Genomic DNA, 14,244 nt, shown 5'->3' with positions numbered 1-14,244 from the left:
GCCCAGCTGCCAGCCCTCACCATGCCTTGGCCGTTTTCGGAGTCCATCAAGAAGAGGGCCTGTCGGTACCTCCTGCAGAGGTACCTGGGCCACTTCCTGCAGGAGAAGCTGAGCCTGGAGCAGCTCAGCCTGGACCTGTACCAGGGCACCGGGTCCCTCGCTCAGGTCCCCTTGGACAAATGGGTAAGAGGTGCTGGCGGCCAGCCGGGTTGCAGGGAGGGGGACACAGTCTCCTCCTCAGGGCGATCTGAACCAGTGTCATCGAGGACGGGTGACGTTCCGTCCCTCCCTGGAGGTTGTTTGGCTCCAGGTAGGGTAGGACTCCGAGAAATGTGTTAACAAGTGTCGTTCAGTCCGTTTCTAGCAAGTTTGCCCTTCCAAATCACGTGTTCCAGAAACTTAGCAGAGGTAATGGATTCCACACTGTGGCAATCAGTGTAATCCGTGGTTTGGGGTAGGGGTCTGTGAAGCTGGCTGAAAGGAGTCCATGGAAGGAAGTGACCCGTGCTCTCGGAGTTGTGTGCAGACAAGTCGTATTTCGTGGGATGACACTCCCCGGAAAGACCGAGGATGGGGAGGACCTGCGGGGATGTCAATGCCTGGGGTATTCCTTTATTTATTTGGGGTTGGTCGCTTTCACCCCGCGGCCTCAGTCCAGCGTCTGGCATTTAGAAGAAAGTTAGGTCTCCTCTGCCGGTTTGTTTGCTTTGGATCCTGTAAAGGCCAATCGCCGGATGGTCTTGTGGCCCTGAAATAGGGATGCTTGGTTGTGCCTGTTTGCTTCACTGTGACAGATCGTAAAAGCGGGTGTTGCAAAAGCGCTGAAGCTGCACTCTTAAAAACCTGTCCTCTGTCTGTCATCCAGAGGTGGCGCATTGACTCATATTAACAGGTGCTTCCTTGCACCTGCATCCCTGTTCTCAGCGCGTAGCACTTTACTTCATGTGTATTTCAGCTTTGAGTTTGGCAAGAATGAAGGGGCTCTCCCAGGTTCCCCAGCTCTTATTTGTTCCACTAGAGTTTGCTGTTCACAGTTTGAATGGGTTTTACTGTTCTGAAGTATCACTGTTCTGTTACTATTCTAAAACCTTTTCAACAGGGTTTACATTAAGGAAATTATCAACATAGGTGACTTTGCTGTGGTAATGGGCAAAAGAAAAGGAAACTTTTTTTTTTAGTGTAAGTTGTGTAAAAAGCTCATGTGTTTTGTTTTTTCCTTTTATGTAAAAGCATTTTAATATAGTAATGACTGCCTTAGTCATAGAAACCCAAAAAACTCACATTATGGTAACACCTTATTATGACTGTTGAATGAATTTGTACTGGTATAAATAAGCATATAATTTTATCAGCAAGTGGATGACCTCAACTAGGGAGAGTACACACAGAATAGTGGGAAGAATCCTGGCTTGAGTAACGGCAGGACCAAGTCCTCCTCCCACCCTCCCAGGCTAGCCCATGCTGCCACAGTTACTACAGTGACAGTGTATATAGTAATTCACCTGAATTCAGTAAATATTAATGGAGTATCCTCTCCATGCCAGGCACTGTGTCAGGGAACTCCATTGCCATAATTCTTACCAAAAGATAGGGATTCTGATGGATATTTTAAAATTCATTGACCTGTAAGTCTGTCCTTTTGATAGTTATGACTAAGCTATCTTGAAGGAGGAAGGTTTGACATTTATTAACAGTCTTGTTTAGGTCAAATGACTTTGCTGCATTATTTTTAAATTTTTAGTATTCATTTTTTTATTGAAGTATAGTTGATTTACAGTGTTGTATGTATGCATTATTCTTTAATGACTTTTCATGATTTTTCTTAAAACCCTATAAGATGGGTAGTCATATTTCCATTTTACAGATGGTTTTAGCAAGTGGAATAGTGAGAATTCAAGTCTAATTCCTAACCCTATTATTTCTTCATTAATCACATGGCTTCAAGCCAAAGAAGGAGCAGTTAATATAATTGAGCATTTGTTTATTTCAGGCACTGTCTGGGCACTCTCATTTGTGAGGTTTTATTTAATTCTCATAGGAAAATCACAGGTGGTAGTATTTGAATTTTGCAATTTGACTTCAGGATCATTGGAAAAATAACTTATGTTTGGACTTAATCCAAAGGTTATGTTTTATTCTGCTTCTTGAAGGTGAGGAATATGCCCAGCCAAAATGTCAAAGAAAATATCCAGTAAACATAGGCTGTTGCTGATTTCTTTAATTATAGTGTGCTGTGTTAATGACTAAGATAAATCTTGGTATAACATTTAGATATAACTATTTAAACTTCTGATTCCAAATTCATTTACTTCTGACATTTGATTTTAATGACTTTCATGATGGGAAAAAAAAAAGATACCTCACAGAGATTCATAAATCCAAATGGGAGAATACTGTCACTAAAAATATTCTGAGGTTTCAATTCTCAACTGTCAGTTATGCACAAGATTGTGTTGAAATCACTTGACATTCCCTTCTTCCTTGATCTCAATCAATTATTCATGCTAATTAGTTGGATGATGTTGCATTTATATATCTATCTATATATAAACTTTAAAACCCCTTTTTAAGAGCTTTGTTCAAAAGACTAAATTTATTGAGATAATTTTTCATGTTTCCAAACCTTTGTAACCTGTCTAGATGATGACTTAAAAAATAGGGTTTTAATAGATATTTTTTCAGCTACAAAATCATATAACATTGGAAACATTTCCAAATGTAAGTTTTAAAAATGTCCTCTCCAGAGTAGAAATACCCTTTGAAAAGAAGCTACTTTTCTCACTCATTAATGAAGTGGTATCTTTACCTTTAAATGACAGATTGTGGGCTGCCAGACTCACCCTCTGCAATGGCCCACACTCTCTCTGTGGAGTGTGTTTCTCTCTAAATAAATCCACTTTTTACCTATCAAAAAAAAAGTTATGTTTGGTTTTTTTGGAGTATAACTGCTATTGGAGTATAATGGCATATATTACTGATAGTCATGTGTCATCACATAAAAGGTAAGTGTATTTAAAATTCTAATCTTTGTGAAGAGGAAAATTGCTTATTATCTGTAAATTCAGCTTCTAAATGTTTGCTCATAAGAAAATCAGAAACTTCCTGTCATTTTCTGTCTCTCACAGAGATTCTACTGTGGGAAGGTCTGTTTTTATTGTGTAGACTATATGCTCAAGTGTCAGTGCATTGAAATGGAACATCCAGCCAAGGGCACCACTCTTCACCCTTCCCATTGTCTTCTCTTGGTACCAGTCTGATGCGTGGCCTGAGTCAGAATGCAGATATCTATTTGTATATTAAGTATAGTACCACTTTTACATCTGTTTTAACTGTATTTGAATGGTGATGCCTGGGTTTAAACTAATAAGGATGTATTCTTTTCCTAGTTAGTCTTATGATACGTATTAAAAAGAAGCATACAACTTAACTGTTTGCTTTTCTTCATTCTGCCAAGCGTACCTTAAATTCCTAATAGTGCTTACCATTGTGCTAGCTAGGCACTGGGGAAGACAAGGAACAATAGTTGGCACTTATAAAGTATTGACTTGGTACCAGGAACCATGTTGGTACCTTTACATGTTATTTCGTTTACACTCACAGTAACCTTGAGAAATTGGTATTTTCCTTATTCTATGGATGGGGGTTCTCAGCTGGCACACTTGGTAGAGAAGCTGCCTGTCAGTACAGGAGACACAAGAGATACGGGTTCAATCCCTGGGTTGGGAAGATCCCCTGGAGTGGGAAAGGGCAGCCCACTTTAGCATTCTTGCCAGAATGGTTGCAGAGAGTCGGACGTGACTGAGCATGCGCTGGCGGGCTGGCTGGCTGTTTTATGGATGAGGAAATTGAGACTCATGTTAAAAACTTGTCTGGAACCACCCAGCTCGTAAATGACTGAGCTACTGTGTTTTGTTTTCTTTTTTTTTGAGCTGCTATGTCTTAAAACTACTATATACCTTGTCCATTTTTAAATTGACTTAAAATTTTTTCATTATAAGTTTAAATGTGTGTGTGTCTGTTGCGTCCAACCCTTTGCAGCCCCATAGACCGCAGCCCACCAGGCCCCTCTGTCCATGGGATTCTTCAGGCAAGAACACTGGAGTGGGTTGCCATTTCCTTCTCCAAAAGGAACTATAGAAAGAAAGAAAGTGAAGTCGCTCGGTCGTGTCCGACTCTTTGCGACCCCATGGACTGTAGCCTACCAAGCTCCTCCATCCATGGAATTTTCCAGGCAAGAGTACTGGAGTAGGTTGCCATTTCTTTCTCCATATAAGTTTAAATAGTTGAGGATAATTTTTGTTGTGTTGTAAATACTTATATAGTAAAAATATAGTTTTTTTAACCCAGTAAGATCTAAATACCCACCATTATATATATATAAACATATTTAAACAAGGTCATCATTAGTAGCTGGAAATTTAACAGTGTATATTTTTCTGTTGAACCCATATGTCTGTTCAACTTCTCTGCACAATTTTTTCATAATTCATGTATTTTATCCTAATTCATGTATTTTATTCTTACATCTTTTATTGATCATGCTGTCATTTCTCTATAATAAGATATGTAACTAAATTTAAATTATCATACTGAAAATTTTTGTCACAATTAAGCTTTCTTTTGCATAGTGAATATTTTTCTAGTGTAACATTTTAATTCCCACAAAAGATTTCTTCACTATTTTTTCTTTTTCTTTTTTTTGAATTTTTTTGGTCGTTTAAGTGATTTGCTCCAGGACTTACCATGTTGATCTTATCAGTATCTCCTTCACATATCATTAAACTTTTAAGTGTTAAAATTTTCCTCTGGATTGTTTTGTTATTACAGTTATAAGTGCAGTTGATCAAAACAATATAAATGTATTATACATTTGAATAACTAAACATAAGAACTTTTATTAGAAATATATTTATTGATGTTTTGGGTGTGTTTTCTCCTCTCCCCTGCTTTCTTCAGGTATCCATGGATGAATATACTTACAACTAGAATTTGATAGGGTTCAGCATAAATTTCGTTCTAAACTTTTAAGCTTGAGAAATACTCGTCATTAATAAGTAGATGAGAATTGTAGGGATTTTACAGTAACAGAATCGCTTAGTTTTTTTATCTTTTTTATGGCAGTGCCAAAAAATGTGTATCAAGTGGGGAAAGGCCAGAAGACTTAATTGGTAGTTCTGCCTACTTTCACGCATTGGAGAAGGAAATGGCATCCCACTCCAGTGTTCTTGCCTGGAGAATCCAAGGGACGGGGGAGCCTGGTGCGCTGCCGTCTATGGGGTCGCACCAGCAGCAGGCAGTGCCTAAGGGATGATTCAGGAGGGGGAAAAGATACGCGTTTTTTTGGCTCAGTGGAGGGGGGACTGTACAAGGGAATATGGGAAAGAGGACCCTACACGATGCCACTTCTCAGAAGGTCCATTTTAGGAAAGAACATATTTGGAGATTGAGTGTGTGCTCTGTCTCTCAGTCATGTCCTGCTCTTTGCAACCCTATGGACTGTAGCCCTCCAGGCTCCTCTGGGATTTCCCAGGCAAGAATACTGGAGCGCTTTGCCGTTTCCTCCTCCCGGAGATCTTCCCAACCCAGGGGTGGAACCCGAGTCTCCTGCTTGGCAGGTGGATTTCTTACCACTGAGCCACCAGGAAAGCCCATTTGGAGTTTAGGGATCTGGATACTTATACTTTAAAACCAGCCAGGCTCATGTACTCGTTAGGAAATCTGTAGGATCACACAAATACCAGTGTGAAGAAAGCCTGTTAAAGTAGTAACCTCCAGTGAAATAATGTGTGCCATTCTAAATCTCCACGTTCAATGTGAGCTTTGTAGATGAAGAATTACACTACCCTTATGCAACATGGCGTACAGGAAGCATGTTCATGTAGACTGGTATTTGATAAGTATCTGTTGCTTTTATGTAAAGGTACATAGTCTCTTAAAAAAAGCCCATTTTAATTATTCTTCTAACTGTATTTATATCCATCTGTTGTCTTTCTGTTGTAGTTAACCCTTTACTGAAATTGCTCTCAATGGGATCACCTAACCCCTGTCACTAAATTCAGGGGACATTAAAAAAATCTTTGACTTCTTATTAGTTTTTGTTACACTTGATCATTCTTTATGTTGTGCTTCCACAGTTTTCTGGGACAAGATTTTCTCTTGATTTTCTTCCTACTTCTCTGCTTATTATTATTTTGTTGTTGCTGTTGTTCCCTCTGCAAGTTCCTTTTTCTTGACTTGTTGCTTAAATGCTGATGTTTATCAGGATTCTGTCCTCGGTCTCTGGTCTTTACTCTACGTTAGTTCTGAAAGCCGGTCTCTCCTTACTCCTGTGGCTTCATTTACCTTCTGTGTTGATAAAGCCCCTCTGTATTACAGGCCCACATGGCTCTCCTGAACTCTAGACCAGAGCACCCACCTGTGTCCTAGGCATATCCACCTGGGAGTCTGCTCAAATATATTCTCTGGAACTGAACCTCTTACCTCTACCTCCCCTAACTCAGTACGTGGCATCACTGTCAAAGCCGTTGGCCAGGCCAGCAACTTGGGAATTATTTTTGGTTCCTTCTTTTCTTTACCACTCATTATGCCAGTTATTTCTCCTTCCTAATATTTATTAAAAAAAAATCCATCCACCTCTTGCTCTTCTCATTGTCCCTATCCTTGCCAAACCAATTTCTCTTAGTTTCTCTTATTTGTAACAGCCTTTCTGCTTGAGTTTTACTTTGCTCCTAAGAGTGACCCATGGAATAGTTCTTTTCTCATCATGGCACCCTTGCTTAAAACCTTTCAGTGGTTTCACATTGCCCTTGAGGTAAATTTCAGACTCTAACATTAATTACAAGGGTTTTTGGATCCCACTCACCCTTATCTGTGTAGCCTTATCTCTGGCTCATCAGCCTGGCATGCTGCACTAAAGCCTAAAGCAGCTTTTTCCCCCTGCCCAAATACTCTTGTGTCTCACATATATGTATTTGCACATACTGACCTCTGCCTTCTTTGAATCCTTCTACATGCTACTGTATCTGTTTGGACCATTGTGTGCAATTAACTCCTCAGCCCCCTGGTCTCAGCTTTAAATAGCACTTCCTCAGGTGGCCTGCCTTGAGTCTCCAGACTAGGTTCTTTTACATGCTAAAGTAGTACAGTGTATTTCCTCTGTCATGCAACTCATCACATATGTCTTTCATAGTAAGCTATTTTGTCAGCTTAATGAGGACCAGGAATCATCTGTATCTTGGTCTCTGATTTCTTTATCTTTAATGCCTGAGACATGTATAAACATATTTGTTGTTCAGTTGTTCAATCACTAAGTCATGTCCACCTCTTTGTGATCCAGTGGACTGCAGCATGCCAGGCTTTCCAGTCCTTCACTGTCTCCCTGAGTTTGCTCAGACTCATGTCCATTGAGTTCGTGATGCCATCCTGCCATCTCATCCTCTGTCGTCCCCTTCTCCTCCTGCCCTCAGTCTTTCCCAGCATCAGGGTCTTTTCCAATGAGTCGGCTCTTTGCATCAGGTGGCCAAAGTACTGGAGCTTCAGCTTTAGCATCAGTCCTTCCAGTGCAGATTCAGGGTTGATTTCCTTTAATCAATCCTGCTCACTCAATCAGGATTGACTGGTTTGATCTCCTTGCTGTCCAAGGGACTCTCAGGAGTCTTCTCCAGCACCACAACTCGAAAGCATCAGTTCTTCAGTGCTCTGCCTCTTACATCCATACGTGACTACTGGAAAAACCATAGCTTTGACCATATGAACCTTTGTTGGCAAAGTGATGTCTCTGCCTTTTAAAATGCTCTCTAGGTTTGTCATAGCTTTTCTTCTGAGGAGCAAGTGTCTTTTAGTTTCATGGCTGCAGTCACCATCTGCAGTGATTTTGGAGCCCAAGAAAATAAAATCTGTCACTCTTTTCACTTTTTCCCCATTGATTTCCCATTAAATGATGGGTCTGGATGCTTTGATCTTAGTTTTTTGAATGTGGAGCTTTAAGCCAGCTTTTTCACTCTTCTCTTTCTTTTTTGAGTAAGTTAACAGTTTTACTTTCTTGTTCTTGTGATTTCAAAATGCACTTGTTTTTTCTGTTTAGTGTCTCAATGAGATCCTGGAGTCAGCAGATGCACCTTTAGAAGTCACGGAAGGATTCATACAGTCAATTTCTCTGTCCGTTCCATGGGGCTCCTTGTTGCAGGACAATTGTGCACTGGAAGTGAGAGGGTTAGAAATGGTCTTCCGACCTCGACCCCGCCTAGGTAGGTATGTTAGGTGTTTCTGTTTGTTTCTATTTTTACTTTTCAGAGATTGGGAAAGTAGCCTAATTGCATTAAATTGAGTATTTAATTTAGTACCTTGCATGTATTTGTAAGATTCTCAGTAGGTAAAATTTTAGGATGTGGCCCATGTAGGGCGATGGGTGTGATTGTATCTTCAGAGTTACTTCTCTCTCTCCTTACCCACAAGAACTTTAATATATAGGTGATTGATTTAGTTATTGGTTACCAGTTACCTAAAGTGACTTATGCTTTTTTTTTTAAGTATAGTTGATTTACAATGTCAGGTGTACAGCAAAATGATTCATTTATATGTGTGTGTGTGTGTGTGTGTGTGTGTGTGTATACATGTTCTTTTATATATCTCTCTATATTTTTTCAGATTCTTTTCCATTGTAGGTTATTATAAGATACTAAATAAAGAATGATTTTTGTTTTCAAAATTCAAAGTATTGTGCCAGAAGCAAGGAAGTGCTCAAAGACTGATGGAGAAATGTTAAAAGGACACAGGATTGGGTTTGAAGGGGCTCCCATTGGCCAAATCTGGAAAATTTGAGTATCAGAAAGGATGACAATAATGAATTATAACACACTAAAATAAAAACCAAACCCCGAAGTCCATGTCACTACGAATAAGTAAATAAGTACGTAAGGGGGGAAAGGAGGATTGCCACTACTGATAAACATATAAAAAATAAAAGATGGAATATCACCACGTTTGCAAGCACCATAGTAGAAATTAATGCAGGCGAGGATCATCAGTTGATGCTGACACCATTCAGAAGGGTTGAGGATCTTGATATTTAGACAGTATCGGAATATCTCGTTCCATTTACATATTATTTGCAGAGAGAAAAAGGTTCTTCTCAGTGGAGAAAATTGACAGTCACCACCATAACTGAGTGAGCAGACTTGATCTCATCATCACATGTGTTCTGATGTGATGGGCCGAGAAGGAGGGGATCACTTACGTTCTTGCTGAAAGTGCTTAGTCTGAGTCGGACACTGAGTAAGCAGTCAGGCAAATCCAAAACGAGAGAAAGCCTGTTAACTAGGTGGTTGGTACTTTTTTTTTTTTCTTTTTAAAGGTTCAACTATGAAAGACAGTGAAGGTAGAAGAAATGTTTAGATTAAAGGAGGTTAAAGACTTGATAACTAATTGCAATATGTAACTGTTTTTTTCTTTTTTTTTTTCCTGTGGAGGGTGTATTGAGGCAGGTGGGAAGATTGGGGTATTGAATGTATGGTGGTGATGGTGGTGGCTTAGTAGCTAAATCGTGTGCGACTCTTGCAACCCCCTGGACCGTAGCCCGCCAGGCTCCTCTGTCCATGGAATTCTCCGGACAAGAATACTGGAGTGGGTTGGAGGATTCTTGCGTTCCTCCAGGGGATCTTCCCGACCCAGGGATTGAACACACGTCTCCTGCATTGCAGGTAGATTTTTCACTGCTGAGCCACCTCACTGAATGTATATAATATATTGTGATGATGTCACATCACTTGGGTGTGTTAATGGTACTGAGCTTTTGCAGGAGACTGATCTCGTTCTTAGGAGTTACATACTCCAGTTATTAGGGATGAGTGTTACAATATGTAGTTTAGCAAAAGCTTGTGTGTGTGAGTGTGTATGCACGTATGTGTAACCTTGATGAATCTAGGTGCAGGGTATGCATTGCATACATCTTAGGACTGAACATTTTCAAAAGAAAACTTCGGGAGGGAAAGGTTTAAAGTAGTAGCAAGTCGTTGTTTACAAGTATATACACGTAGTAGCTTTAATTATGTATATGATGGGTTCTGATTTATCAGACCTGTATATTGTGCTTCTTGCATGCCAGATACTGTTCTGAGTAGTTTACAAGTAGTATCCTCACAATAACTCTTTGAAATAGATCCTTTTAATTGTATTCATTTGACTGAATAGGAAATTGATGCGTAAATTGTTGTTTAATAACTTGACCAAGGTCACAGCTAGTTCAGTGGAGCAGACAGGGTCTGGACCCAGGGAGTCTAGTTCTGGAGCCACTGTTCCTGCCACGGTGCTGTGGGGTGTACTGGATTGTCCACTGAAGAGTATTTGTGTCTGGCATGTTATAAGCGCGTACGGTCACGATGGTGAATCATCTTGAATTATGAACGTAAATGCTTCCAGTGATAATTGATGTTTGTAAAGATGTGTTTGAAGAGTTATAATCCCAAGTGCTGCCTAAAACACCAAAGTTTAAATTATGCTTAGTAAAATTAGTTTATCTGTATTTTTAAAATTGGTTATCTGTGCATGGAAATTCTTAGTAACCTGGTATTTAATTAACAAGAATACTTTATATTTTAACCAAGCTGAGGAGACATACTAGTACATTCCTATGGAAAGTGAAATATTTTACCCTTATTTTAAAAACATTTCATTAGAAGGACTTTTACCTTTAATTTTAGAAGGCAGTAATTCTACTCATCTCTTGTCAGTTTGTTTTAGATAACATAAGGAAGTGTGATAGAATTCTTTTATAAGGATACACCTGGAAAGGACTTTACACAGTTTGTGTGTTCCTTCTCCAGGGCTGCTCTTCTGGTTTATCTACATTTATACTAACCTTCTAAAGCCCACGTCAGCTGCTACCTCTACTTTCTGATGAATTCCCTCAGCTAGAAGATTTAGCCTCTTCTTTTACCTGATATGATATTTTCTGTTGACACTCAGTTGTTGTGTATTAATTCTTCTTAATTATATCTCATTTCTTCCACTATCTTGTAGTCTCTTTGAGGGCAGATTTAATAATTATTGTATTTTTCTACCTTATAAATGGAGTCAGCTAACTATGGCCTGCAGACCAAATTGGTCTGTTATCTGTTTTTATAAATAAATTTTGATTGGAATATCACCTGGTATAAATATTCACTCATTCATTAATTCTCTCTGGCTGCTTTTGTACTAGAGTGAGAGAGTTGAGTAGTTGTGATAGAGACCATATGGGCTGAAAGCCTCAAATATTTGTTATCTGATCCTTTGCAGAAATTTTGTTGACCTCTGTTCTACAGCATTTTGAACAATACCACCCATATAAAATATCCACTAAATACTTGAGTAAATATGTGAATTAGTATTTGGCAGATATATACCATGTAATGAGAATATGTGTCTCAACTTCTTTCTGTGATTTTTTTCTCCTTTCTTGGATATTATAAGATGATGTTTAAATCTCAGGAGTAAGTTCTAGAATACTGTATCCCTGGGTGATACCATGATGCTAAATATCTCTTGGGGGATTAAGAACTTACTAGTTTGAAATGTGTAATTTTAGGGAATGGCTTAATTGTAACCATGAGAAGTTACTGAGGATTTGTCTGTGTTTTCTGCAGCATCTGGTTCTGAGCCCATGTACTGGTCAAGCTTCATGACCAGCAGTATGCAACTGGCAAAAGAATGTCTTAGCCAGAAACTAACAGATGAACAAGGAGAAGGATCTCAGCCTTTTGAAGGACTTGAAAAATTTGCTGAAACCATCGAAACAGGTTTGGCATTGTTGAGTATTTAAAAAATTTTTAGATTGTATTTAATAATTTAGTACCTAGATTTAGTAAGCATTGTGTAAGAAAAACTCATTGGAGTAGTTTTTTTTAAAATTGCTATTCTTACTTCAGAACTTTAGAATTGAAGTTATTTAAAAAATTATACAGTATTTGGACTTCCCTGGTGTCACAGTGGATGGAAACCCACCTGCCAATGCAGGGGACATGGGTTCAATCCCTGGTCCAGGAAGATTCCACATGCTGCGGAACAACTAGGCTGTTGTACCGCAACTGCTGTGCCTGCGTGCTGCAACTACTGAAGCCCACGCTCTGCCGTGAAAAGCAGCCCCGTCATGCCCCCCCAGAGAAAGTCTGAGCCCAGCACTGAAGACCCAGCACCACCAAAATCAAACAAATAAGTACTTTAAAAAATTACACAGTATTCAGTTTAATTTCATGTTCTTTTTTTACCGTAGTATCTCCTTTGTTTATTTTATTATGCTTGCATAATGAAGGGATTAGGGACTTCCCTGGTGGCTCAGAGGTTAAAGTGTCTGCCTGGAATGAGGGACACCCGGGTTCCATCCCTGGGTCGGGAAGATCCCCTGGAGAAGGAAATGGCAACCCACTCCAGTACCCTTGCCTGGAGAATCCCATGGAAGGAGCAGCCTGGTAGGCTACAGTCCATGGGGTCGCAAAGAGTCGGACACGACTGAGCGACTTCACTTCACTTCAATGAAGGGATTAGAATTCAACCGACGGTGTTAGTCATTGACCCAGGCTGAGATGTAACGCACTGTACGTTCTCAGCCCACAAAATACTTGTTACAAGACTCAAAATTTGGGTTTTTTTTTTTTTTAAGGTACGAAATTCAACGTTTATTTTGTAAGTTCTTATTAAATTAATTTAGTATTTATTTGGGTTATTCTAGTACTAAGAAGAGTAAAAGTCACTTTTATAGATACTGTCTTGAGAATTGAACACGTGCCAGAAAATTCCAAAACTGGAACTGCACTTGAAATTCGAATAGAAAGGTAAGACTTCTTATATCTGAAAACAAATTGCCCTGTTCTTTTCTTTATAAATAATAAGGTCTGACTCATCAGATTCAGGATACTTTAGGAAATTCAGTCAGTCAGTCAGTTCAGTCACTCAGTCGTGTCTGACTCTTTGCGACCTCATGAACCGCAGCATGCCAGGCCTCCCTGTCTATCAATCACCAACTCCTGGAGTCCACCCAAACCCATGTCCACTGAGTTGGTGATGCCATCCAGCCATCTCATCCTCTGTCGTCCCCTTTTCCTCCTGCCCTCAATCTTTCCCAGCATCAGGGTCTTTTCCAGTGAGTTAGCTCTTCACATCAGGTGGCCAAAGTATTAAGAGTTTCAGCTTCAGCATCAGTCCTTCCAAAGAACACCCAGGACTGATCTCCTTTAGGATGGACTGGTTGGATCTCCTTGCAGTCCAAGGGACTCTTCAAGAGTCTTCTCCAACACCACAGTTCACAAGCATCAATTCTTCGGCACTCAGCTTTCTTTATAGTCCAACTCTCACATCCATACATGACCACTGGAAAAACCATCGCCTTGACTAGATGGACCTTTGTTGATAAAGTTATGTCTCTGCTTTTTAATATGCTGTTAGGAGATTAGATATGATTATATTCAGTTAATATATTACATTATTTCTGAGTACAGTGCTGTTCTCCAAGTTGTGTTCCAATCCAGTTATTAAAAACAAAGTACCAGTTGGGGTATAATTACATATAATACTATTTGAATATTTGAATTCACAAAGTAATGCTCATTTAGCTGATATCAAGTCAAAATAATGACTATTTGAGTGATACTAAATTTGAGGTACCCTGGAGTATTTCAGGTTTTTCATATGAACAATGTACTATCTAGATGGGTCTCATTAATGTGAAAGGATTTTTGTGTTGCTTTCTTTGATCTATTTGCTGCTTTAGGCTAAGACTACTGTTTTCTTGGAGGATTCTGTAAGGGTATTTTAAGGTCAGTATGTACAGTAGAGATTACTTAAAAAGATATAAATACATCACTTTTAGTTTTTTCACTGTATGCCCACCTGCAACTCCTATAAATAGACCTAAAACAGGGATTGATTTACATACGCACTGCAGAGTGTTGTTTTGAGGTTATGACTCTTCACATGAACTGCCAGCAGAGATGAGCAGAGTGAAGTATGTACACTGAGTACCAAAGACACTTTGTGGATATGTTGGGAGCCTTAACTGAGTTTTAAACAGATGTGTTCCGATTTCTTTCTTTGACAAAACATACCTATTAGTGAATCAGTTACTGTTAACAGATATTTGAAATTAAGTTGCATTACCTTAAAGGTCCGTCTAGTCAAGGCTATGGTTTTTCCAGTGGTCATGTACAGAGCCTAGAGTTGGACTGTGAAGAAAGCTGAGAGCCAAAGAATGGATGTTTTTGAACTGTGGTGTTG

General features: G+C 39.4%; 1 protein-coding gene across 1 annotated transcript in view; it reads left to right on the top strand.

Moving 5' to 3' along the window:
- The first annotated feature begins 21 nt into the window (after positions 1–21).
- The window catches only part of ATG2B (autophagy related 2B), a 72,622-nt gene continuing 58,399 nt past the window's right edge, over positions 22–14,244 (top strand). The window contains exons 1-4 of the mRNA XM_068990872.1: positions 22–183; positions 8,084–8,246; positions 11,622–11,774; positions 12,704–12,806. Of these exons, the coding sequence (XP_068846973.1) occupies positions 22–183; positions 8,084–8,246; positions 11,622–11,774; positions 12,704–12,806 (581 nt within the window). The remainder of the gene's footprint in view (positions 184–8,083; positions 8,247–11,621; positions 11,775–12,703; positions 12,807–14,244) is intronic.

Source organism: Capricornis sumatraensis, chromosome 19 (assembly GCF_032405125.1).
Source record: "Capricornis sumatraensis isolate serow.1 chromosome 19, serow.2, whole genome shotgun sequence".
Lineage (NCBI taxonomy): Eukaryota > Metazoa > Chordata > Mammalia > Artiodactyla > Bovidae > Capricornis > Capricornis sumatraensis.
This window is presented reverse-complemented; position numbering and strand designations above follow the sequence as displayed.